Source organism: Streptopelia decaocto (genome assembly GCF_964273445.1).
Source record: "Streptopelia decaocto genome assembly, chromosome: 1".
In the NCBI taxonomy this organism is placed as follows: domain Eukaryota; kingdom Metazoa; phylum Chordata; class Aves; order Columbiformes; family Columbidae; genus Streptopelia; species Streptopelia decaocto.
Window position 1 is genome coordinate 2,551,730 of NC_138663.1, and position 26,825 is coordinate 2,578,554.

The following is a 26,825-nucleotide window of genomic DNA, read 5'->3' on the forward strand; positions in this document are numbered from 1 at the left end:
AGTTGCTTGCATCAATCTACATAGAGCCAAAAATTCACCTCCAAACTAATTTCTTTGCCTATTTTCCACTGGTTTCGATAGGTGGAGAAGATCTTTTAAAATGGTCAACATTTGGGAATGAATGAGTGAAAATGAGTCCTGTATCCAAACCAGCGTGGTCAGCAGGACAAGGGCAGTGATCCTTCCCCTGTGCTCTGCATTGGGGAGGCCACACCTGGAGTATTGTGGTCAGTTCTGGGCCCCTCAGCTCAGGAAAGACATTGAAGTGCTGGAGCGGGTCCAGAGAAGAGCGACAAGACTGGGGAAGGGACTTGAACACAAGCCCTATGGGGAGAGGCTGAGGGAGCTGGGCTTGTTTAGTCTGGAGAAGAGGAGGCTCAGAGCTGAGCTCAGCACTCTCTAGAACTACCTGAAGGGCAGTTCTAGCCAGGTGGGGATTGGGCTCTTCTCCCAGGCATCAGCAATAGGACAAGGGGGCATGGGCTTCAACTCTGCCGGGGGAAATTGAGGCTGGAGATTAGAAAGCAATTCTGTGCAGAGAGAGTGGTCAGGATTGGAATGGCTGCCCAGGGAGGTGCTGGACTCACCGGCCCTGGAGGTTTTGAAACTGAGATTGGACATGGCACTTAGTGCCATGATCTAGTCAATGGACTGGAGTTGGACCAAGGGTTGGACTGGATGATCTCTGATGTCTTTTCCAACCCAGTCGATTCTGTGATTCTGTATTACGGGAGAAACAGACCTTTACGCATTGACTCCGTGGAAGATTCTCCATACCACTGTCAGGATGAACAGGAACTGAAATTATTAATTTTTGGCAGCTAAAAGAATAAGAGAGATGAGCTCTGGCCACGCACTTGGATTAATGTAAAAAAAGACTCAAAGCTACAAAGAACTGTCCACCTGCACGTAAGAATTCCTCAGAACTAGAAAAGAAAAATCTGTGATTGTTATTAGGGCACTTATAAAGCACTGAGTCTTGAACTAAAAACTGAGGGATCAAGATGTTTTGTTAAGGGACTGGTCAACCAGGCCAGGAAAGGGGTTGATGCTCCAAACCACCTGAGATTCCACAAAACACCCCTTACAAACACAAGCATTAATTTAACTTTCTCTTTGTTTTTAATCTCAGAGTCCTCCAATAAATGCCCTCAAAACATCATTGCAAAACTTATTATGGTAGAAGATGTCCTGAGATGGATATATTTTGAAAGAACCTTAAACCTCCCAACCTATTGGACTCACTGGAAGAGCAAGGAACAAAAGTCCTGAAGTCAATCGATGTCCCGATGAAGTGCAACTTTACTAATGAAGGGAAGGGACTTGTGTCTTGTGTTCAAGATCCTTTCCAAACTTTGCAAAGTTCTTCTTTGCAAGAGGCAGGGACAAGGTGAAGAACGTGTAATGAAAATGAATACAATTAAGTAGATACCTTCAAGGTCTTCTTTTTGACTGTTGACAATTATAGATAGAGGTGTTTTGGGGGTTGTTAGTTTTTAATAGATTGGTTTGCAAAACAAAAGGAGGAAGACAAAGGAGAATGAGTGAGTCTTACCCAGGAGGATACACAGGAAGGTGCTGTTCCATGGCAACTACAAGGGGTTTTCAAATGTAGGGTCAAGAATGGGAAACACACGGAATCCACCCACAGGAAAAGAGACAAGCACAAAATTGACCTCAACCTCAGCAGGAACATCAGTTACATTCGGCATCAGTCTCATAGTCGGACTTCTTCACAATTCCTGCTTATTGAAGGGCAATTTCCCCCAAGTCCCACATGAATCTAAATGCTGGTTAGACCATCATGAGGGTGGCAAAGTGACTCACTGGTGACATCAACAATTGACCATACTTTTGAGTCCGGTCACCCAGTTTTGAAAATGATTTTGCCCCTTCACAGTGTAGCGAGTTGTCACCTCCAACAAACCAAGAAGAAGCAGATGGACTTAGTGCTGTTAATCTTTGACACTAATGAGTCATTTTCTTCAGGAAAGGTAGAGATCCTAATGCACGGAACCAACTGCAGTGGACAGCAGGGACTTTGTGGAGTTATTTCCACAAAAACCTCGATTTGCTGATATTACTCATGAGGGATCCTCATTGTAAAATGGTTGGAAAGCACTGCTAATTAGGTCACTTATTTACATGACAATCCCCTGCGTTTAAGGCTGGTGGGTGGGAGGAAAGAAAGATGGAGCAAGAGTAATTAGTGCAATCAGGATGGTAAGTGCTGACCCCATGGCACCAGATCAATACTGGGACTGCAGGGCGGTGGTGTGCCTGGTGTGGGACATAAAGAACCATAAACGCCGAGCATCCAGGTCAGAAAAACAACGTCTCATTTCCTAACCATTAAATATTTGATGTAAAGCACTGAGGCTGGGGAAAGCTGCAACCAGTAATTCACAAGAACAGCTTCATTGCAGACATTCAAGGGGAAGAAAAGGCACTAGGGGATCACTCCGAAAAGAAGACAAGAGCTTCTAGTTGGTTGATGACTGTGTGGTTTCATTGCCTGAGATTCAGCCAAGCAGACCCACATTTAAGCTACAAAATTTTGTCACTAGTGTAATAAAACAAACCAAAAGAACCTCTTAATGCTCAGGTTTACCAAAACAGTCATTTGGTCTCCACAAGGACAGCAGTTCCCTGCTGGTCTTGAAGGTTAATCTTAACACTTTGCTGCCTCAAACAAATCTTCCATGGCTTTAGTCCTCCAAAAGCCAGTTCAGCTAAGACGGGACCGGCTGGACTCTTGTTCACTGCCTGGACTGCTCTGCTCCACTCTTGGTCAGGCTTCATTTTGATATGTTAAATCCATTCAATCCCAAAGCATTTCGGGAGAAGACACATCCATGGTGTTGCTTATGGCTCTTTATAAAAGGCTCATAAATGCTCTAAGTTTGGATATGGATGGATACTTCATACTATTTCCTCCCGAACATCTTCTGAAAGGCCTCTGCACCCTGACACTGCTCCCTCAATTAAGTTTTTACTGCTCAGTATGGAGTAACTCCAGGTGACATGACGTATCTGCTGAACCCAAGGTCTAAATATTAGCTAGAAGTCTCCAACCTTACTTTATATAAATACATTTGTAGCTGCTATTAAACATAGAAATGGCAATTAATTAGCAGGTGATCACAGATGGTTTGGACTTGATAGATCCCCATCATACCGTGTCTGAGGAGGGCACAGCTCCCCTGTCCTTGCTCAAAGGGACTCCCACCTGGGAAAACCCATGACTTAAGGCAGGTATCTCATTTCTTGATTACATACAAAGCCCAAGCAGTGGATAGTGGTGCGGTTTGTAGCAGCAAGGATACACCACAGGTCATTTCTGCAGCATCCCAGAGACGTCAGCACAGGGACAGGCTGAGCTGTGGGGTTGTGCAGACACGAGCAAGGTGATGCAGGTAAGATGCCCAAGAAGAATTTTCCCTTTTGGCTTCCTCTGGTTGTCTTCTGAACCAACTAGATCTGAATGAAGATGTGCAACATCGTTTTGAAACAGCTGCTCCCAGGCCAGTTTAATACACACGAGCCAGGTGCAGGGCTTGACTTCTTGGGCCTGCTGCAGGACCACTCACATTCATGTAGCTTGTGGGCAGCTCAGGGAAAAGAATCATAGAATCACAGAATAGTTTGGGATGGAGGGGACCTTCAAAGTCATCCCGTTCCCCCCCTGCCATGAGCAGGGACATCTTCACCAGCTCAGGTTGCTCAGAGCCCCGTCCAGCCTGGCCTGGGATGTCTCAGGGATGGTTCATCCACCACCTCTCTGGCCAACCTGGGCCAGGCTCTCACCACCCTCAGGGCCAACAATTTCTTCCTCATGTCCAGCCTGAATCTCCCTCCTTTAGTTTAAAACCATCACCCCTTGTCCTATCACAACAGGCCCTGCTCAAAAGTCTGTCCCCATCTTTCTTACTGGCCTCTTTTAAGTCTGGAAAAGCCGCACTAAGGTTTCCCTGGAGCTTCTCTTCTCCAGCTGAACAACAGGGTGAACTTGCATTCATGTGTAAAACACCAAATAGACACCAACCGAGTTAACACGATCCTGATCAGTTTGCGAGGCAGAGGTGGAACGGGATGACCCCAGGACGCCCGATCTCCATTCTGACAACGTGTGCCTGGCTACGAGATGGAAAAAGGCATTACGGATGGTTGTATTGTGAAGGTTTCAGAGCACCTGAGAAGGGGATCTGACCACGATTTGAGCATTTATAGAACAGCACCAACTGTTCCGTTACTGGAGCAGAAAAAGAAAGAAAATGCCGGAAAATGAGGCTGCTTGAGAAGCTAAAAGGGAAAGCTGTCATTTAGACCAAGTTATACTGAAGCAACAGATATCATCAAATAATACAAGCACTCAAGATTTATCTTTTTATGTTAATGGCAGATGTCTTGCGTTTGTTAGAAATTTACAGCTTTTTCTGCTTTAGAGAGAAACTTACTTTGGTTGCAACAATAAAGCAAGAGCATTCACTAAGTCCTTTTCCTGCATGAGGTCAGGCACATGTTGATCATCTTTAATCTGGCTTTTAAATAAGGCTCTCTATTAATAGATGTCTAAAATAAACATGTTCCCCCTGAGCAATCAATACAGCAAGATGCGTTATGAGTTCAGTGACAGGAGAAAAAAATAAGCTCCAAGTTGAGAGAAATACAGCCCCGTTTAAGAGCTGAATTCAGTTCATTAGAAACGCCGGGGTTAAACACAAAGACCCGTCTGAGTTCAGCACCGCTGTGTGGCCTGACTACGAAATAAAAGGCATCAATTTTACCACCGCGCTGAGCCTGATTTTCATTTGTACTGAGACCCCTTTACACCACTCGGTCAGCAGAAAGGAGCCTTAAAGTGACTGTAAATTACAGCTCCTTTCCTCCGGAGGAGGGGTAGAAAGGGGCTCTGCCATCCATTTGAAAAGGAATCGCTTTCCCGAGTGTCGCAGGACGCTTTCCATCAGCCATCAAAGCCAATTTCAGGCCGAGGAGACCCGCCGAGCCAGGCAAAAGGGACGATGACCCTCAGGCTGCAGAGTGCTCCCGGATAATCTCCATCCCGTAATGGCCCTCACTAAGCTTCCCAAAGTATTTTGAGATCTATGGCTGGAAAACGCAATGCAAATGCTCACTATTATCCTTAGTAAGAGCCAGCCAGTGACAGAGAGCTGCAGTATTTGGTAAAAAGCTGTAGCACAAACCTTTCTTTCACCCCTTTCTGCTTTCGATTGAAGTTACAGCTCAACTGCAAGTCCAGAGGGCAAAGTGCTGCCCATCAGCACAAGTGGTGATGGCATCTTCCATACATTGTCCTTTGATTTGGGGGTGAAAGCACCCCTGAATGGCAGAAGAATAACCTGCTTTCGAAGCATCCTGGATAAAGAGGTTAAGAGGCTGAATGCGCTTTTAGATACTTCAGAAGGGCCAGATTCTGACCTTGCACACCCTGCAATGCCCCTAAATAAATAAAGGTGTGTAGATGAGGTTCTTAGGGACATGGGTTAGTGACAGTGTTGGGTTAATGGTTGGACTCGATGATCTTGAGGGTCTTTTCCAACCAAAATTATACTATGATTCTATGATTTTATAACACCTTAAAAACACACGATGAGACCAAACTGGATCCTGATGGTGTTTGTAACCACATCCAGCTGCCAGTGAAAGACTTTGCTCTTTTTGCAACATAAAGAGTGAAGCTATAACTCCTTCGATTTACTGTTGGTCTCACAGAATCACAGGATGGTTGGGGTTGAAGTGACCTCTGGAGATCATCCCGTGCAACCCACCTGCTAGCACAGGGTCACCAGAGCAGAACCTCATTGTGATTTGACTTCTCAGCGTTTCTGCCATTAATCTGGCTCCTTCACAACCCCAATTTGGAAACCACAGGATTACAGTGCAACGTGGCAGTGGGAATTGAGTGTGCCACAGAAAAATCACTGCATTCCTGGATAAAGCCTGTGACAGTAACAAACTCCACGGTGGCTTTTTGTGTGTCGCAAGGTGCAATTTCAATTCCTCAGATGATTGGTGAAAAAAACAGAGATAAGAATCCAATGGGAAAAGACCTCTGTGGGAAGAACAAGAGGGATTTATCTCCCAGTCTACATATTGGCATCTGCATCACTTTGACGTATTGACATCATTTAAATACACACTTACGGCTGTCATTGTGGGACTGATGGCAGAGGTGGGGACAAGGTGGCCACAGCCAGAGGGGGTAGAAAGGTCCTGCCTGGAGCTGGGTCGTCTCCATCCCCCCAAACACGGCTCATATGAAATGGGGAGAGCTGGAAAACCACGTTTTCTCAATTCTGTGCAAACCCCCCTCTTTGGAAAGGCAGCGTGGCGTTTCCACATCTCTCATTAAACCTGCATGCAGCTGCCTTAACCAAACGCAGTAATTAGCTCCACGTCTAAATGCAAATTGGCGGAGTGGAGACGCAGCTTTGCCAGTGAGAAACTGCAATTCGTGTCTGTGGAGTGACGGGTAGTGGAGCAACAGCTCCATCGTGGTATTTGTGCTGCAGCTACGGCTTTGCTCACAGCAGCAGGGCTGAGATGGCCTTGAGGGCACTCGGAGAAGGTCTCCTGTGTATCTCCTCTAGTACTGGGGTGTTTCCCCTATGGAATCGTAGAATCATTTAGGTTGGAAAAGACGTTCAAGATTACCAAGTCGAACCATTAACCCAACAGTGGCACTGCCCCATGTCCCTGAGAACCTATTCTTTGCGTCTTTAGAATCACAGAGTCACAGAATCATTTTGGTTGGAAGAGACCCTTGAGACCATCGAGTCCAACCATAACCCACCCCTGGCACTGCCCCATGTCCCTGAGAACCTCATGTCCGTCTGTCCAGCTCTCCAGGGATGGTGACTCCAGCACTGCCCTGGGCAGCCTGTTCCAATGCCCCACAGCCCTTTGGGGAAGAAATTGTTCCCCACATCCAACCTCAACCTCCCCTGGCGCAATTTGAGGCCGTTTCCTCTGCTCTTGATGCTTGTTCCTGGGGAGCAGAGCCTGACCCCCCTGGCTCCAAGCTCCTTTCAGGCAGTTCAGAGATCAGAAGGTCTCCCCTCAGCTTCAGGCAGGGTGAAGCTGCAGAGGTCCAAATAAGTACTCATATTTTTCCTTAATTATTGAGAGCTGACCTTCCAGTTTCTGCCAGTGTAGACACAAGGTCAACCTGATGTCTATTTGAAACTGAGTTTTGTGTAGAAGACTTGGAATCTTTGCTTTTTAAGGAATCGTTGCTCCAGTGCCAACTTCCGAGGGACACCAGGAGACTGGGAGGAGCTGGTATTGAAAGTCGAGAGCTTTCACAACTGTCAAAGAAATCACTGGTTTAGGTCTGGTTTTTAAAAAAAACTAATGTTTTGAGTCCTTCACGCTTTTGAAGGGTTTCTCCAAAAAAAGGGTACGCGTGCATGTATGTGTGTGGATTTGATACAATAAGACGCCCACCCAATTGCATGAATCCAGCACCCGGGGTGCTACAAAACCCCAACAAAGAGCCCACAACAAAAAGCACTCAGAGTTTTCTTCCATTTCTGCCTTGATTTCAATACCTTTCTGACCTAAAGCTTCCTCTTGGGGGGTTCCTTGATGGACCTCCCTATTTTGACTAAATACGGAGCCTCAGGATATTTGCATATTGTGAAGAAGGTAATAACAGGAGAGGAGATGGATTTCTTGAGACTATTGCCGGAGATCTGCTTTTCTAGATAATAAGGTACTAAAATGGTATTAAAAATATTCTTTGTTAAGGACGACAAAGAGAAAGCACATACAGAAAGTGAACATGATACAATGAACAAACCTTTGGGTGGGTGCAAGAGTATCTACTGATTTACAAATGTGGACACACGTTACACATGCCAAAATTTTACTTTAATAAGCCACCTAGAAGAGAAAGACAATGTTTTACGTGAATTCAGTGAGAAAGTCATTTAAAACTCAGTGTTTAAGCCAGTCAGTCATTAACCGCTGACTACAAGGATGTGAAGGCACCAGATGCCAACAGCCAGATGAATTTAAAAGGGCAGCGGCAACTTGCTGAGCTGATGGCTAAACTTTCATCTTCCTACCTACACACAGCATGCAACCGTCTTAAAAATGTAAAGATTGTCCCAACTCCTTCATCATGCATAATAATTCCATCTTTGTTAAATATTCAGAGGGATTCAGAAGGTTGAAGCTCCGCCAAGGGAAAAGAGTAAGAGTGTGTTGTATCTGCACACGACAAGGAGAGGAAGAGGAGAGGAAACCCTACTTCCATTTTCATATATAACCTATTTAAAATTTACTTGACTTCCTCCGTTAATTCGTCGTCTTCCAGCAACTTTAATCCTTAAATGGTTATTGTCAAAAAAAAAAAAAAGAAGTTTGTATTCCCTCAAAAGACAAGAGAAAAAGAAAATGACTTTGTCATATCTGACTGGTTTGGAAAATATAAAATCCAATTCTGAAGGAGTGCAGATAAGGGAAGAGCTATGGAAGAGCCATCAGCTTAGCAAACACTAAATAATGAAGAATGCAGAGACTGCCCGGCGTGATAAAACACCCTATTAGCAAAACTGTTTTTAAATGAGTGATAATTGTGGCACATCCACAGCAAAAGGTTATTGAATTTTTATCTCTAGGAAGGGGCTTTTTGACGGCCTAACCAAAAAGCCACCAACAGGTAACCCCCTTTTTAGGATTTCCCAAAATGTGACCATTTCTACCTTGTGGTTTGTGAATCTTCATTGCTATGCCTATACATCGCCCAATTGCAGCCAAGGAAGCGCTGCTGGAAAAGCCACCAACTAACACGTGGCCACCACCGCCATGTAATTAACTCGATGGAGATTATGGTATTTCTCGCATTATATTAAAAATTCTGGTCCAAATCACTCACGGAATGCTTGGACGATGCCCTGAATGGCATCAAGATTTAATTTAATCTCAAGTCACTGGGACAGAGAAGAGAAATGATCAAAGATAGGGACACGTGTTCTCATCATGGATTGGCCCAACATGTGGTAAGTACATTAGATCAAGCCTAACCACTGCCACCAGTTGATGAGATATTGCTCGTGTTCAAGCACAGACACATCCATGTGGCATCTAGTCCAAGGAGAAAAATAACGCAGGAGACAGAGTTGCACACAGGAACATAACAAGTGTCATCTGCCCAAAGTCAGCCACCAAAAAAGAGAGCCAGGTGCCTAACGGCCCGTTGACTTGCGTATGATGAACTACAGATTCCAGTTGCATTGAACTGGAATATTTGGGTATCACGGGGGCATGTCTTAAAGTCAGCGTTACTGATGCTGAAATGCCAAAGCTGGCTCCACTGACGGAATCATCGAATCATTTTGGTTGGAAAAGACCCTCAAGATCATCACGTCCAACCATTAACCCAACACTAGCAAGTTCACCTCTAAACTGTGTCCCTGAGAACCTCATGTCCGTCTGTCCAACCCTCCAGGGATGGTGACTCCAGCACTGCCCTGGGCAGCCTGTTCCAATGCCCCACAGCCCTTTGGGGAAGAAATTGTTCCCCACATCCAACCTCAACCTCCCCTGGCGCAACTTGAGGCCGTTTCCTCTGCTCCTGGCGCTTGTTCCTGGGGAGCAGAGCCCGACCCCCCTGGCTCCAAGCTCCTTTCAGGCAGTTCAGAGATCAGAAGGTCTCCCCTCAGCTCCTGTTCTCCAGCTGAACCCCCCAGGTCCCTCTGGGGCTCAACTCTGTTTACCTATGGGGGAGCACCCCAGTATTAGAGGAGATGGCAACCTCAGTCTGAATTTTATGAGCTACAGTGCTCAGGGGCAGAAACCCCCTTTACTGAGCTTTATTTTCAGTCAGTTATTTCCCCCCACACCCCAATGCTCATTAACATGCTGTGGCTTCCAGCAATGAGATGCTCAAAAATTCAGATGATCAAACCCTGACAGAAAAGAACAGAATCACTCGTTTGACAGTTGAGCGTTACGGCATTAACATTGAATGAATCTTTGAAACAAGAGATGGTTAATTTTTCCCCCTCCCAGCAGAGTCTGAGCACATTAGCATCGCTCTTCTCCCGCCCAGCTGGGATGGATGGAGACACCTCAACTCATTTATTCCTCTGTTATTTATTCTTCACATTCCTCCCCAAAAGAATCGCCCTCCCCGTATATCACCGTATCTTGCTGGATTTGTAAATACATCTGACTCCTACCACCACCTTTGCCCCCCGGCATCGCTTCTTACTTCTCCCGCCTAGATTGCAGGCAGCTCTATTGACGTTCCATTTATGAGACGTGCTCCACCAAGTTTCATTTATAACCATGAGGTCAACAGCCTCTATCATTTTCTAACACTGCTCGTCCTTCCTTTTGTTTCAGGTACTCCTGGCATTTGTGTACAGACATTTTAGTGCATTGGTATAAAGTTATTACAAAGGAAGATGAATTTTTACTGTCAGGAGGAGGCTGCCAAGTGAAATATTACACTTTGTACTTTTATGTTTATTCACTGCTGCGTGTAACGTCCTCTCAGAAGCCTGAAAGTCACGCTTATGCTCTTTTATGTTAGGAAAATATTGATTTATTAAAAAAAATCAGTTCCAACTAGAACTGAAATTCTAAATGATGTTTTATTTTTGACAACTGTTGCTATCCAGAGCCCAACTCCTCAGCCCCAACAACTCTCCCAGTGACTACAGTTCTGTGAATAAATATTAGGCTGCTGAACTTTGATAGTATTTTCCATTGGGTTTTTCTTTTTTAATAATCCCCTACAGTACACCCTGTGAGGACACAGAAATTCTTCTTGTCACGTGGGTATTGAGAACTCAAAGCATGGGTTAACAGGAATGTAAAAGCTACCTGTAGTATTTTGGGTCTTTAATTGTGAGCTGATACATAATCTTAATTACCCTTCTGGACTCCAACAAACTGATTGCGGAGAGCTGGAATCAAGAGGTTAAAGGTCCTGACCTAGAGCAGGGTCGTAAGCCATAGGAAGGGTTGTCAGTCAACCAGAGATGCTCTCCTGTCAAGGGACAATTGTTTTAACTACCATTTGATTACCACCAGCAAATTTCCCCCATCACTTCGCAGAAAATAAGGCTGAGGTGATTTTCCACGCGAAAGCTCAGAAGACCCACCCGCCCACAGCCCTGTTCCTCTGTGGGTACTTTCCCCCAGGACTCTGCTCCGTGTTTGCGTGACAAACTGCGGAAATTCCGTGTATCCTCACTACCTCCCCATGTGTCCTGGGATCTCACTGAGCTCTCCAGCATTTTTTACATACGATTTATTTCTGCAGACCTTTTCTCTTCCTTTGCTCCTCATCTACAGCATCATGCAGACGCGTCCTTCCGCACTCTAGGCCGCTGCATTTAATATAACCCTTTGTCAACAAGGGATGCTCAGCGTTTGTAAAACACCCAATATTTTATTCTGGGGATTTAGGGCAACGTGAAGTGCTCTAACAAATTCATGGCCACCTCCTTAGGGTCAACCTGTAATGCAGAAGAACTATTGGGACCGTCTTGGTAGGCAGGTGAGACCCTGGTCCTAGGAGAAGCTTCACCCCATGTCAGCTGAGCTGTAGGTGACTCCTCGTGAGTTAATAACAGCGGAAAAGCACCAGTGGAAAGCGGCAGAGCTGAGATCTGTTTATGCTGAGCAACACTTCTGGGGCACAGCCACAACCCTCCTCTGAAGGTGACCCCACGCAGTCATCGCCAACGACAGCGACAAGAGAATTAACACTAATTATGTCTCCAGTACTTTCCAGACAGAGAAAAATCACTGTTCCCCAAGGGAAGGAGCAAAAGCTGAAGCACAGAGAAGTGAAACGCTCTCACAAAGGTGTTGTGGGCAACGCGTGACAGCCAGGAGCAGAAGTGGTATCTTCAGGCTCCTCCTTTCTTGCCCTCCCAGCACCTTGGTTCACCAAGGGTTGGCTTCTACCTTTGCCAGCTGAGCATTAGTGCCCTGCACGTTATGGCACTCCTCATTAAAAGTGGTGTAATTTCCTTAATGAATTTATAATACATATATAGTTTTAAATATTCAGAGACCTAGCTATGTTTTAAAGAATATTAAACCTGTCTCAGCACTGTGCAATGTCATTAGCAGGGACTGCTGAAAGCTCAACCTTTTAGAACTTATGCTAGAAGGGATGCTCTTGGCACCCTCATATGGTGACCACCACGATCCAAGCAGATGTCACCCCACAGCATTCACTAGGAATAAAGAGATGGAGCTTCTTTGCCTTCTTGGACATAAAACTGCTTTGAAATCAAGAAGAAAAGATGCCCACTCCTGCCAAAACCATGTATTTATGTTGGTTTCCATTTCTTAGACAAAACTACTTACTCTGGCTGGCTGAGAGGCTGGAGAAAGCAGCCTTGGTGCGGCCTGCCAACCACTCCAGGCTCTCGTGCATGTTGGCCAAGGCCTTCAGGTCGCTGACGTCCCGCAGGATCTCCTGTTGAGGGATGAGTTTATCTCCCAGGTTGCCAATGAGAACTTCGGACTCTTTGCCGAAAGCAGCCCTGAAACACAAACCAAAGGCACTGTCAGAAATGCAGCGCAGGACACAAAGGGAGAGATACCAGTTACACCACCGAGAAGGTCCCACCAGCCAACATAGAAGTATAAGTTGGGGAATGACCTATTAGAGAGCAGTGTAGGGGAAAGGGACCTGGGGATCCTGGGGACAGCAGGGTGACCATGAGCCAGCACTGGGCCCTTGTGGCCAGGAAGCCAATGGGACCTGGAGTGGATTAGAAGGGGGTGGTCAGTAGGTCAGAGAGGTTCTCCTGCCCCTCTGCTCTGCCCTGGGGAGACCACACCTGGAATCTTGTGTCCAGTTGTGGCCCCTCAGTTCCAGCAGGACAGGGAACTGCTGGAGAGAGTCCAGCGCAGGGCAACAAAGATGCTGGAGGGAGTGGAGCATCTCCCGTGTGAGGAAAGGCTGAGGGAGCTGGGGCTCTGGAGCTGGACAAGAGGAGACTGAGGGGTGACCTCATTAATGGTTACAGATATATAAAGGGGGAGTGTCAGGAGGACGGAACCAGGCTCTTCTCGGTGACAACCAATGATAGGACAAGCGGTAATGGGTTCAAACTGGAACACAAGAGGTTCCACTTAAATTTGAGAAGAAACTTTTTGGGGGTGAGGGTGTCAGAGCCTGGCCCAGGCTGCCCAGGGAGGTTGTGGAGTCTCCTTCTGTGCAGACATTCCAACCCGCCTGGACACCTTCCTGTGTAACCTCAGCTGGGTGTTCCTGCTCCATGGGGGGATTGCACTGGATGAGCTTTCCAGGGCCCTTCCAACCCCTGACATTCTGGGATTCTGTGAAGTGATCCAGCATTGGGTCTCAAGAACGTTGCCTGGCAGAGTTTCTGAAGTCTGGTTATTTTGCAGTTTACAACACCTCTTTCTCAGAGAGGGGTTTTTTTTCTGTCCTTCCTGCATTTAATCTCTGGATTTCACCTCATTCCTCATAGTTACCAATTCATCCCAACCTATTCCCCGCCTCTCCGCCCACCCAGCATTTACAGCTTGCTGAGACTCGCAGGTGCTTTCCGTGTCTCCCCGGGATATGTATAAATAATGCAGTAGTACTTTTAATCTTTCCTTGTAAATCTGCTCTTCCAATCCCTGTTTTGTTTTTTTTTTTCTCATATCTTTCAAAAGAAATCTCCCGTGGAACCTGGTGGTTTATCATGACAAAGCGACAAACAAATGACTTCAAATACCAGTCAGTGCCGTATTTGCACAGAGACAGCACCTGGCGAGAAATGCTGAGCAAGAACAGAGGAGTTTAGTCCAAAAAAAGCTGAAAAAAGTTATTTCAAGGTGTTTAACGGGTCACTCCGCTGTCATGCTCCATCTTTTACATTCACATTTAGCTTTCCCAATGCTTGTTTCCACAAAGAGCTTGCTTGGTTTTCTCCCAGAACTGTTTGCATGGCAAATACTCCCATCGCTTTTGCAGGTAAAGGAGAAGGCTCCAGCGTGACTTTTTGTGTAAAGCGATGGAGAAAATCAGGACACGGTTCCTAAGTCTAATTACAAAAGCTCCTGGATGAAACCAAGTGCATTTCACTGCAAAAGACTCTAAGTGACGGCACATTTACCAGGGTCCTTAGTACATTCTTCCCTGCATTAGTTGCTCTTTTTGTTATGAATTTGCATTTCACTTTCATTCAACTTTGCAAATCTCCACTTCCCGTCATTAGCTCTTTTATGAACTTACAATGAGGAATCATGCTGCTGAGCATAATAGCTGCAACGAGCTGCAGCAAAATAATCCCATCAGTGGCATTTTATACACGATCTAAGCAGTTTTATTGCCATCATCTCCCTGGATTTGTGGGACTTCACTGTCACTTGAGGAAAAAAAAAAAATCAGAACAACCCTAAAATGGGTCTAAATTGCTCAATTGAATTCACTAAAGGCAAAAAGTAAAAATAGCCCTGATTAAAAAAATCTCTTTGAGGGTTTTCTGCTGCTTGACAATAAAAAATATGCTGCCTTAGGCTGTTGATGGCTTGGGAGAAATCCTTGTGTGTTGGCCGTGGCTGAGGACCGAGACAGGAGCATCTCCAGCTCCAGTGGACTGTGGCTGTGCTAATTGAGCTGTTTGTCCTCACCATAGGATGGGGTTAATTTTGACCCGCTCGGCCTATTGGAAGTATATTAAATCCTTTCTGAACTTCAGAAAAGCACTTTACAAGCTTCCCTGACTGACACTGGAAGCTGTGCTGCCATCCAGAGACCTGGACAGGCTGGAGAGCTGGGCGGGGAAAAACTTAATGAGATATAACAAGGGCAAGTGCAGAGTCTTGAATCTGGGCAGGAACAACCCCAGGTTCCAGTATAAGTTGGGGAATGACCTATTAGAGAGCAGTGTAGGGGAAAGGGACCTGGGGGTCCTGGGGACAGCAGGGTGACCATGAGCCAGCACTGGGCCCTTGTGGCCAGGAAGCCAATGGTACCTGGGCTGGGTTAGAAGGGGGTGGTCAGTAGGTCAGAGAGGTTCTCCTGCCCCTCTGCTCTGCCCTGGGGAGACCACACCTGGAATATTGTGTCCAGTTGTGGCCCCTCAGTTCCAGCAGGACAGGGAACTGCTGGAGAGAGTCCAGCGCAGGGCAACAAAGATGCTGCAGGGAGTGGAGCATCTCCCATGTGAGGAAAGGCTGAGGGAGCTGGGCCTCTGGAGCTGGACAAGAGGACACTGAGGGGTGACCTCATTCATGTTTACAGATATCTAAAGGGGGAGTGTCAGGAGGATGGAGCCAGGCTCTTCTCGGTGACAACCAGTGGTAGGACAAGGGGTAATGGGTTCAAACTGGAACACAAAAGGTTCTGCTTAAATTTGAGAAGAAACTTCTTCCTGGTGAGGGTGTCAGAGCCTGGCCCAGGCTGCCCAGGGAGGTTGTGGAGTCTCCTTCTCTGCAGACATTCCAACCCGCCTGGACACCTTCCTGTGTAACCTCATCTGGGTGTTCCTGCTCCATGGGGGGATTGCACTGGATGAGCTTTCCAGGTCCCTTCCAACCCCTGACATTCTGGGGTTCTGTGGTATTTCTGAGTCACAAGAGGCTACGAAGCTTTGGGGAGTGAGGACAGCTGAACGACTCCTCCAACATCCAAATGGGCGTTTGAAGGTTGAATCGGGTGGACAAACTTGTAGGTAGGACTGGCCATTTATTTATTCACTAAAGCATATTCATCCCTTCAAGTAAAACACAGTATTGACTTCTACAGAGAACGCGGAACACGTCCTTTAGCTCTACCCACCTACAAACACTCAGATACCCCCACCTGGGGAGCAGAAGACATTGCATGGACACGTTTTCCCCTCCAACCAAACCACTCCCGTTGACTTCGTCTATCAAATCCCACTGGCAACTGCATCAATCACTCAGAAAAATAAGAAAGAAAACACTTGGTGAATATCTACCTTCGTTACCATGGCTTTCCAATACAAAATGCCATAGAAAAAGCGCTTTTTTTGGGAGCCACAACTTGTGAGCTGGTAAATGAAGAGTCTCTACCGCAATTAGAAATTCGGCTTTATCACAGGGATAACTCTGCTGCCTTCCCACATGCAAAGAGAAATGGGTTTGGTGTTGCTTTGGTGGGTGGCCTGTGCATGAATAATACACTGGTTGGGAAAAATCCATATCATACAAAGCATTTCTTATTTTTACTCCTGGGAGGAATACAAATAAGGACTTATATGGCAAGTTGTAAGTGTTGCTGGGAAAATTAGGTTCTGCCACTCGCTTTAAAATAACCCCAGAAATCTGTATAAAAAGGACAGCAAACATATATAATGGTTTTCTTTAATGCACGTCCTTGACTGCAGAAACCCCAATTCATTTATTCGCACAAACTGAAACAACCTTTCGCAAGGTAAATCCCTTTTAGGAGATGATAACTTTGAAGAGTTCTGGTGGATTCCTGTAAGTTCGATTTAAACCTGCTGTTAGCAAACGGCCCCCTGCAGCAAATAGTGTTCTAAGAGAATACTCACTACATACATTTCTTCGCCTTTATTACATTTTCAAGGCTAAACACTCGTAAAACCCCATATCAACTGAATATCCAACCTTAACTCCACTCTTTTGAATACCCACATTAAAACAGCATCTTCAGACCTTTGATTCCCGTACAGTTTCTCAGCCAATACTTGTCACATTCATATCTGTAAATGTGTATCTAAGACACAGCCGGCACACACACAGAAATCTGCAACCACCCTCTGCATTTAATTTATGAGTTTTTGATGGTTCAATGTTGGGCCCTTGGTTTGAATTGCCACGATTTTGAAAATTCAAATCCCATCCTACCTTACGCATGAAATTCGCCTTGGAATTTGCCAAAGCTTCTGAGAACAATAAAAGACCCCAAATAAAAGATGGAAATTCCCGGCCGTGGAGGTGATTTGCTTTAGAAAGCAAGAAAACCTCATACCCAAGCAGTTCATAACGGAGTGTTGTACAGATCTGTAACAAAAGGCAACGCTCCTGCGATTAATTCAGCGGCGCACGTAGCCACGTGCAAGATGGAGATTAATATTGCGCATCAACTACGCTGCGATTAAAGCAAAATCAAGTGCCTTTCTTCACTGTTTCTTTGCGGGAGATCACTCTTCCTTACACCGATATCTGATGCTGATGCCGCATCGCCCTTTAGTCTCAATTCCCAAGGGACTTGTGCACCATGCAACAGGGTTCACTCTTAAATCCCCGCTTTGCCAGAGCAAGCTGGCTGCGCTAGCTTAATCCTCGGATTAACTACGCACCTCATTTTGTTTCTCTTTGTTAAACCATCTTAATTTCCGTTTGTATTTTTTTGCTTTCCAAACACTGTGACCAGGTGGCTTTAGATGTCACGGATACTGCATAGGATGCACAGCGCATCCTTGGCTGGGTACCAGCAGGGATGGAGAGGGCTTGGTGTCCTGGTTCCCCAAAAAAGTCTTCTGCAGGCAAACCAGCCTCTCCCTCCTCTCCTCCAGCAACCAAGAGCAATGGTGATGCTTTTAAGGGATGAGCTGTTAATAAAATTAAAAAAATTAATAAAATTAAACATCCTACTGAGCTAAACTGCCTGGAAACAGATGGACTGATGACAACAGAGGAGTCTTCCCCTCATCTGTATTTCAGCAGAGGACGGGAAACTCATACGTGAGGGAAGAAAGGCCAGGGAAGAGCATGAGTGACAAATCAAGATGACCTGTGTTACATTTAAGGAGCATTGACCGTGCCAGAGCAGGGCTGAAAAGCAGCCAAGTGTCCACATCAATACGGCAGAACGAGGAAGGAGGTCTCTGATGTACCCTTGGCAGCAGCTTTACGTTCATTTACCGCTCCTCTCCCTTTCCTCTGCCAAGAAATTAGAGTCAATTATCCCTTTGGCAAATAGTGCTGAGGAGGAAGCTCACTGGGAGGGTACGTGAGGCTGCAGGAGGAAAGGGGACACCTTTGGGAGCCCCCCAGGAACACAGTGACCCAACGAGGACCTCCTGTCCTTCCTCGCACCCTCTGGACCGCAGAACTCCAAGGGATGCTTTCTGCTGAGAGTTGGATGCTTGCAGAGGAGAAGCAACAAAATGAATTTAAACGGCAGCTAAAGCAGCGGGTCGAGCTGTGGCTGTAGGGGAAGCACCCTGGAAACAGAGTAAAAGAGATATTTCTAAATATCTATTAAAGTGTGGAGAGGATAAAGAAGCAAACGCTCTAGGAAGATTAGTGCTTTGTCACAGTGTTGTACCAAAACTGCATTAAACTGAACATCTGTGAAAACGTCACTGAAAACTATGACTGGGTCAAAAGCTTGCCATGCAACACCTCAATATGCTACCTAATATAAGGTGCCTAAAATATGTATAGTATATTATATATACAGTCTCAAAACATGATACACTTTATAACGGCAAGATTATAATGATAGGATTGTCATAGGTTTTATTCCATCTTTGCAGCTCCTTTCGGATCAGCAGATTTTTCTGTGTATTTACGTCATACAGAAATTTCTACAACTCATTTGTTTTCTATTCCTGCCCTTGAGACGCAGAGTCAGCCCAGAGACCACGGTTAGAAACTGTATATACAAACTACCAAGACAGATTTCCCCTTGACTAATTCAAAGAAATTCCCATTATGTTCTTAATTATAAAGAAATAGAGAAAAAAAGGTTTGTCCATCTTGCACCGGAATTTGTTTAACAAACATCACACACAGAATCACACAGAATGTCAGGGATTGGAAGGGCCCTGGAAAGCTCATCCAGTGCAATCCCCCCATGGAGCAGGAACACCCAGATGAGGTTACACAGGAAGGTGTCCAGGCGGGTTGGAATGTCTGCACAGAAGGAGACTCCACAACCTCCCTGGGCAGCCTGGGCCAGGCTCTGCCACCCTCACCAGGAAGAAGTTTCTTCTCATATTTAAGTGGAACCTCTTGTGTTCCAGTTTGAACCCATTACCCCTTGTCCTGTTACTGGTTGTCACCGAGAAGAGCCTGGCTCCATCCTCCTGACACTCACCCTTTACATATCTGTAAACATGAATGAGTCCCCCCTCAGTCTCCTCTTGTCCAGCTCCAGAGCCCCAGCTCCCTCAGCCTTTCCTCACACGGGAGATGCTCCACTCCCTTCAGCATCTTTGTTGCCCTGTGCTGGACTCTCTGCAGCAGTTCCCTGTCCTGCTGGAACTGAGGGGCCACAACTGGACACAATATTCCAGGTGTGGTCTCCCCAGGGCAGAGCAGAGGGGCAGGAGAACCTCTCTGACCTACTGACCACCCCCTTCTAACCCACCCCAGGTCCCATTGGCTTCCTGGCCACAAGGGCCCAGTGCTGGCTCATGGTCACCCTGCTGTCCCCAGGACCCCCAGGTCCCTTTCCCCTACACTGCTCTCTAAACATAACAAACAAATAACCCATGTGGACTTTTTGTGCAAAGGCAAGACCTCTAAAACCAATTGTTGCCGCAAAACCAATAAAACCCAGCCCCGCCATCGTCCTGCAGAAGATTTTGTTTCAATTGCTTCAAACATTCAGCACCTGAAGGGATTTTAAAAATTCAGCGTGAGCACGTTTTTCGCAGCGCATCCAAACGGCATCGGAGTCCTAAAAATGACCCGGATTCGAGGGTTTTTGGGATTTGCGAAGCCTCGACAAGAGTTTGTGCATCTCTAAGAGGCAGCGGTGCGATCGGTGGCAGCCCCAAATCTCCGCTGAGAGGTCACAACACTGTCCAAAACCAGACATTGCTAATTGACAATTTTAAGCTGTAACATCACACGCTGCCTTCTCGCTTAAATTTATTTGAATATTCTAGTCTTGTTACGTTTTTATTATTTGATTTATCGCAGCAGACAAGGAAGTGGCTTGGAGTATATTGTGTAGCTCTAATGATGTGATTTAGTGATAGAGTCTTGCTAAAGTAGGAGCTGTTATTAAATCTTTGTGGAAAAGTGGAATTTCCACGTTTCTGCTTTGCCTTCCCTCTCAGTCCCTGCAATACAGTTCAGGGGTACACACATTACCCCCCCCAAAAAAGTACATTGGAAGAGCTGGGTATGGCTGCACTCATTTCAACAGGCAATGCAATTTGTAGGATTAATGAATCCGAAGCTGGGAGATTCTTCCTGGATTCTGGTTTAGAATATACGTAACCCTCAAAAAAGCCCCAAATCCAGCCCAAATCCTCCCAAACTTCTTTGCCTTCACAAGACAAGCAAAGAAGAAAACTTCTGGGATGCCCTGTGAAGATCCAGGTGCTCAGTCAATTTTACACCTCTCAGATGAGACTCTTGATACCAACAGGATTTAGCCCAGTTGTGGTCATGCTGGTGCACATTTATCCCATAGGATCCAAAAAAAAGAGATCTAGAAACCCATTTCATACAAAGGAGCAGACTGTCGTCAGATGGAAACTCACAGCTATGGGGTGCTCAGATTCATAGTGCCAGTAGAGGGAAAAAAGCTCTACAGCCTGCTGCCAACCCTGCAAAATCATCCTTTCACCCTCCAAAACACTGTGAATATAATAAATAGAGCCTGAGAAATTAGAGAGGGAGATATTTTATTCTTGAGAGAAAAAGAAACAAGGGCAGAGAGACAGAAAAGCTACAATTGAGAATGGGAGGGAGAGCTAGGAGGTAAAGAAAAGCCTTCCAAAAAACATCAAGGTTTCGGGAAAGGAGAAACACTAAGACAGCAAAACAGAATAAAAATAATGGAAAGCTCTGAACGCGACACTATGTAAAACACCCAGCAGACAGCGGATGGAGCAAACGGAGATGTAGGTTTTGATGACAACCTCGGCCAGTGCTTCCCAGCTGCCCAGAGGAGGACCAGGGGAAGACCACCCTGCCCAAGGTAGGACCTGAACTCCACGGCTCCGCCTCAGCACCAAGAGAAGAACTTGAGGGTCCATCGCAAATTGTCCCAGCTTGTTCCCAACTTGGGAAGTTTACAGCACCCTTTGGAAACAGCTGAAGAAATTCAAGCTGTGACCAGTTCTAGGAGCTTTGGACCAACCTCCGATGTTTCCTGCCCTCAAGAATCCTCTGGAGAAGAGCTCATGGGGGCCTTTCCAGTTCACTGTGGTGCAAAATCACGGCTCAGACCACTAGTTCCTCTACCTCTGAATCTTGCTCCTGGGATTAACCCAAACTTTGTAGTAGAGCTGTGCTTGATCACCCCATCAGCTGTGTGTGCTCTGCCCCGGGAAAAGGGAAGAAGAGGAGATTTCATACCCCGGTGTCTTTGCTGCCGTTGGGTGGATGACGTGCTCTCCCAGGGCACAGGTGAGATGTGCTGCATGGCCCAAGGGAGATGAGGTGAGATCGTGGTCCCCAAGACACAGTCCCTATATCTATCAGCACTGATGTGGCTGCACCTTGAATCCTGGGGGCAGTTTTGAGCCCCTCACGCCAAGAAAGGCCTTGAGGTGCTGGAGCGAGTGGAGAGAAGGGAACGGAGCTGGTGAGGGGCTGGAGCACAAGTGTGATGGGAGCGGCTGAGGGACCTGGGGGGTTCAGCTGGAGAACAGGAGCTGAGGGGAGACCTTCTGATCTCTGAACTGCCTGAAAGGAGCTTGGAGCCAGGGGGGTCAGGCTCTGCTCCCCAGGAACAAGCGCCAGGAGCAGAGGAAACGGCCTCAAGTTGCACCAGGGGAGGCTGAGGTTGGATCTGGGGACCAATTTCTTCCCCAAAGGGCTGTGGGGCATTGGAACAGGCTGCCCAGGGCAGTGCTGGAGTCACCATCCCTGGAGATGTTTAAAAGACACATAGATGAGGTTCTGAGGGACGTGGGGTAGTGCCAGCATTGGGTTAATGGTTTGACTCAATGATCTTAAAGGTCTTTTCCAACCAAGATGACTCTATGTTTCTATATCCAAATGTTGATGGTACCTTTACTGCTCCCATCATGCCGTCTGCAGCGACACCTTTAACCCAGCCCTGCTCTCTTCCTTTAGCCTGACAATTTTGTCTTGTCCAACAGCGACACGTTTCCAAAGGAGACCCACATCTGCAGGCAGGCTCCAGTTTTACATCCGAAATGCAATCAGAGAATCAGCATCAACTAAACCAGGGGAGAGAAGAGATCCCAATAAGAAGCAGGGATAGTGTAACCATCCCAACCAATGCCATTTGGGATGATTTGGTGACAGATTTGCTATTGCACAGATATCTTTCCACATTGCTCAAATACACCCCTTTCCTTTTGGTGCAGAGCAAGTGAGGATGAGCATCCTCAGGGGAGATACAGGGGAGGAAGGAGCGGACAGCCGGAGCACCATGCAGTCAGGCTTATCCTCACTAAAAAACCAAAAGCAGTGAAATAAAAAGTCATGTGGCACATGAAGATGCTGCAAAGGAGGTTTTGAATTGCTCCATTAACTTTAACCTGAGTGTCTGATCCCAAGTTTGGAGTTCAGGAGCTTGCTGGAGTCAAAAGGTAAGAGAGAAATCACTGTTCCCTTCCTAACACAGGTTTGGCAGTTCAGATCTGCAACCAGAATAACGTGTGTTGTGGTGGGATCATCCGACCAACATGGGGTTCCCAGGCAAATGTGAATTGGCAGCACCCCAAAATGTGGCTCCCTTGGGGTGCACAGGGCTCTCGCCACCGCTTGTGCTTCAGAGCTGCCCCGCAAACCAGCAATTTCTGCTGTAACTCGAGCATGACGAGATCTGAAGCTCTTTTTGCATCGCTTTTCCTCGTCAAAGGCAAACCTGGGAATGATACATCTTTGGGTTTTATCACCAACATCTCTGATTCAGTAAGGAAGTGAAGGCTAACCTTTACAAAGCGATAAGGGCAGCATATTTCACACTCGCCAAATAGCCTTCAGAGCTTTAAAAACTAATCATATGAATAGAGGCATGACTTTTCTTTCCTTTCTCCCCTTGCCAAGTTCTGAGCTACTATACTATGCTCAATCAGGGCCCTTTGTCTGGCCAACCACACCAGAATATTAATGGGGAGATTCTGCTAGTTTCTTACCCTGCCTTTTGACATCTATCCGCAAAAGAGATAGTGGCGGGTTAAGACAACAAAATCAATCACTGTCAACACAGATATGCATTAAGTGGGGTTTTTTTTTTGCAAAGACATGCATTTGGATTCTTCTTTTTAATTAAACAAATGAGCTACAGGAAACTGTAACTGGGGAGGGAAAGAAAACTGTTCAGTGAAAACTCTTCTTGCCACGGTAAAAGAAAACAACAAAACAGTGGTAAACTTTCAGGACTTAATTAATTTAGCGACATTCATAAAGGGATGATGCTCGTAGTCAAAAAAACTGCTGTCGGCCTTTATTTATGTACAAAAAGATCATGCTCCCATGTTTCATCGAGTTTAAAGTTTCCTTTTTAGAGAGGATGCTTTAGTCGCTGCCTCCTAAGGAGTGGAGCCCATGAACACAGGTGGTTATTTGTATATCAAGGTTTTAAATATCTTAGCTGGTTAAACTGGAGTGAAATGAGCTCTCCCAGGCTCTCTCCTCACAGCCACAACCCAAATAACCAAAGTACCCACAGGACCCATTTCCATTTGGCACAATCATTCCCGATTCATCAGCAGAGCCAAGAGGAAGAGAAAGAAGCAACAGCAGCGAAGAAATGGTGTTCCTTTGTATTAGGAGAAAGTCTGAGAAGAGTCTGCTTAAATGGAAAGAAGATGACAAAAAATTGGACATGCAATTCATTTTATTTTGAAGCTCTCAGGAGAGATCTATTCAACCACGCACAGATTCTTGAGGAAGTTTATCAGCCATGTCGCTTGCCATCAATGGCTAAAAGTGGCCCAGACCAATTATTATTGTTTAAATTAATGCTAGGAGAGCATTCACATGGCACTTTGAGGAGCTGAGGCTTAATGCAGGATGCTCTGTGCAAACAGATACGGAGAAAAGATCTTTTTCCCAATGTCTAGGCTAAAAAGGACACAGTACAGGAGCTTTCTCCAGTGAATTCAATGCAGGTGACCTCAGAGGCTTTCTATTCTACCACTTCTGATACAAAATACTTCAATTAATCAATAGTAAAATGACAAAATCGGAATAAAATGGGTATTAGGATCACAATGTTGGCACTGGTAGCATCAGGATGAGTTTGGCCATCAGATTTAGCCTGGCCTGGAATTTCTGTGCCAAGAAACAAAGGGTGAACACGAAGGCAAAGATGGAGGCTACGACGGAATCCATGAATCTCAACAAACCCAGGGGCTGCGCAAAGAGCTCGAGGGCTCTGCATCCTCACCCTTTCACCACCCAAGAGTTTTAAAAACACTGCCAAAGCTGATTATCCCCACTGGAGCATGAGCAATGATTTCTGTGACTCAACATATTTCCTACTCTTGGTCGTTCCTCTCTCTTAGACTTGCATCATCTTTCTGTTATTGTGCTTGACTTCAGTGAATAAGTAAAATGACAATCTGGGCAAATTCAACTTGAATTTGCAACAGTTTCACTTACTCCTACAGTTCTATAGCCAAATGCCAATCAAGGAAGTGATGAATAGTGATGGGAATGTGCCGACAAGCTTTTTGACTCGCTGGAATGACAAAGAGGACCTGTTTCTTCAGGATGTGTCAATGATTCAGAGCCGAAGCCATTTACAGCATGCAGAGAAAGGCAATCTGCCTACTTACTTACAGGCTTTCACTTGCCTGGAAAGAAAAAGGTAGAAACAATCTGGTTTGGACACAGTAAGTTGTCTCTGAAAGAATCCCCTCTGGAAGGATTGGTATTTTTCATCTGATTCGCCTTACGCAGCTCCTGGGGTTGGGATGGAGGAGAAACACGACCAGGTCACGGCTCAAATGGAGGAGAGCTTTGGTGACAACACCAGATCTGAGAATTGCTGCCCAGTACAACCAGTTGGCCCCACCATTGGTCACAGACTGCTGCTCTGTTTACTACAGGGGTGATCGGGGCAGCACCATCAACCAGGACAAATATCTGCCTGAATTAAAAATCATTTTTTCCCTCTCCAATCCAAGCCACTTTCCTGGGTGTGCTCACAAGCACAATTCTTCATAGAATCATTCTGGTTGGAAAAGATCTTAAAAATCACCACTTCAAACCATTAACCCAACACTGCCAAGTTCAACACTACCCCACGTCCCTGAGAACCTCATGTCCGTCCATCCAGCCCCTCCAGGGATGGTGACTCCAGCACTGCCCTGGGCAGCCTGTTCCAATGCCCCACAGCCCTTTGGGGAAGAAATTGTTCCCCACATCCAACCTCAACCTCCCCTGGTGCAACTTGAGGCCGTTTCCTCTGCTCCTGGCGTTTGTTCCTGGGGAGCAGAGCCCGACTCCCCTGGCTCCAAGCTCCTTTCAGGCAGTTCAGAGATCAGAAGGTCTCCCCTCAGCTCCTGTTCTCCAGCTGAACCCCCAGGTCCCTCAGCCGCTCCCATCACACTTGTGCTCCAGCCCCTCACCAGCTCCGTTCCCTTCTCTCAACTCGCTCCAGCACCTCAAGGGCTTTCTTGGCGTGAGGGGCCCAGAACTCACCCCAGGATTTGAGACGAACAACAGAGGAAGCAGAAATCAGCAAAAGGTCAGGAAAGCACAAGACGGTGCTGTCACTGAAGTGTCCTCATTGAACCACAACCTCCCTCTCTTCTGTTCTTGTTGCATTGAGAAGCAGCTCTGCTTTCTCCTTTCTCTTGAAGGATAAAGAGCTTCAGAGTGGTTTATCTACCAATCCACTATACGACTGATAAGCAAAGCCTAGAAGAATTGCCCAAACAGATAATGTCCTTTCTCGATACCATCAACAGAACCAAATCCAGGCAACACATAAGGAGTTCTCAGTTCAGCAAAGCTTTGAAATCATGGAGTGTTAGGGCGCATGGACTCAAGTTTCCTTACTCCGCTTGACGAAAGACCACATCTCAACCTCTTCTCACATCTGGGGACACAACAGCTATGATAACACCGTCATTATTTTGTTCCCAGACGGTTTTACTATTATTTGTACTCTTCTTGAAACCCCTTTATAACTTCATAAAACCTTTTACCTGATAAAGTCTTCCTCCTCCTCTCTCTTGGGTCTCAGTTGCTTGGGCTGAGCCATGTTGCTCCAGTTGGGCAGGGATTTCAGGAGCCTGCTGATATCGTCGTCTTTAGCCCAGGACGCGCTGATCACCAGCTTTTCATCCGACTGCACGATGCTCCTGCGGGGAAAGCGGCAACAATCACATTAACGCGAAGCAAATTGCGCTTTTCACGCAATTCCGCACCAATTCATTAAAACGCCGATCACATACAAAGGTGCATTAAGCATTAAGGAAAGAGTCCAAAGAAGAATTCAACAAAGTGCTGGTGTGAAGGGCACAGCAACATGGGTGGACAGGATATAAAATTCTCTTAAAACTCACAGCTCTTGATGTGTTTTGACAGAGTCTCGAAGGGAAAAAGGGCCATATTCTCCCCACCCTTGAAATGGTTCAACTTGCAATCACTGACACAACTGGAGGAGGTCGTTCTGTAGCAGAAGAGAGGGAAGGTGTTTTCTCCATTGCTCATTTGTTCTTTGTGATCTCAACGGAGCTCGGCAGCCGCTGCTGATGGTGTTGTGACTGCAACGTGGAAACCTGCCCAGGAAGACCTGGGTGGAAGCCACCAGCTCACCGCACACCAGCTGGTCCAGCCTGGGGACCAGGGCCGAAGCAACGAAAGGAAATGAAGGGTCCAGAATCTTATCTTCAGTCATCCAAAATATCTAATAATAGAGATTTCAGCTAATTTTTATGTACGTGTGAAATCAAATTAAAGATTACAGCATATTCCAGTTA

At 46.2% G+C, this 26,825-nt stretch overlaps 1 protein-coding gene across 1 annotated transcript in view; it reads right to left on the reverse strand.

Annotated features, from left to right (window-relative positions):
• EXOC4 (exocyst complex component 4) overlaps positions 1-26,825 on the reverse strand; it is a 422,037-nt gene that overhangs the window by 46,451 nt on the left and 348,761 nt on the right. The window contains exons 13-14 of the mRNA XM_082075021.1: positions 26,049-26,204; positions 12,361-12,539 (exon numbers count right to left, since the gene is read on the reverse strand). Of these exons, the coding sequence (XP_081931147.1) occupies positions 12,361-12,539; positions 26,049-26,204 (335 nt within the window). The remainder of the gene's footprint in view (positions 1-12,360; positions 12,540-26,048; positions 26,205-26,825) is intronic.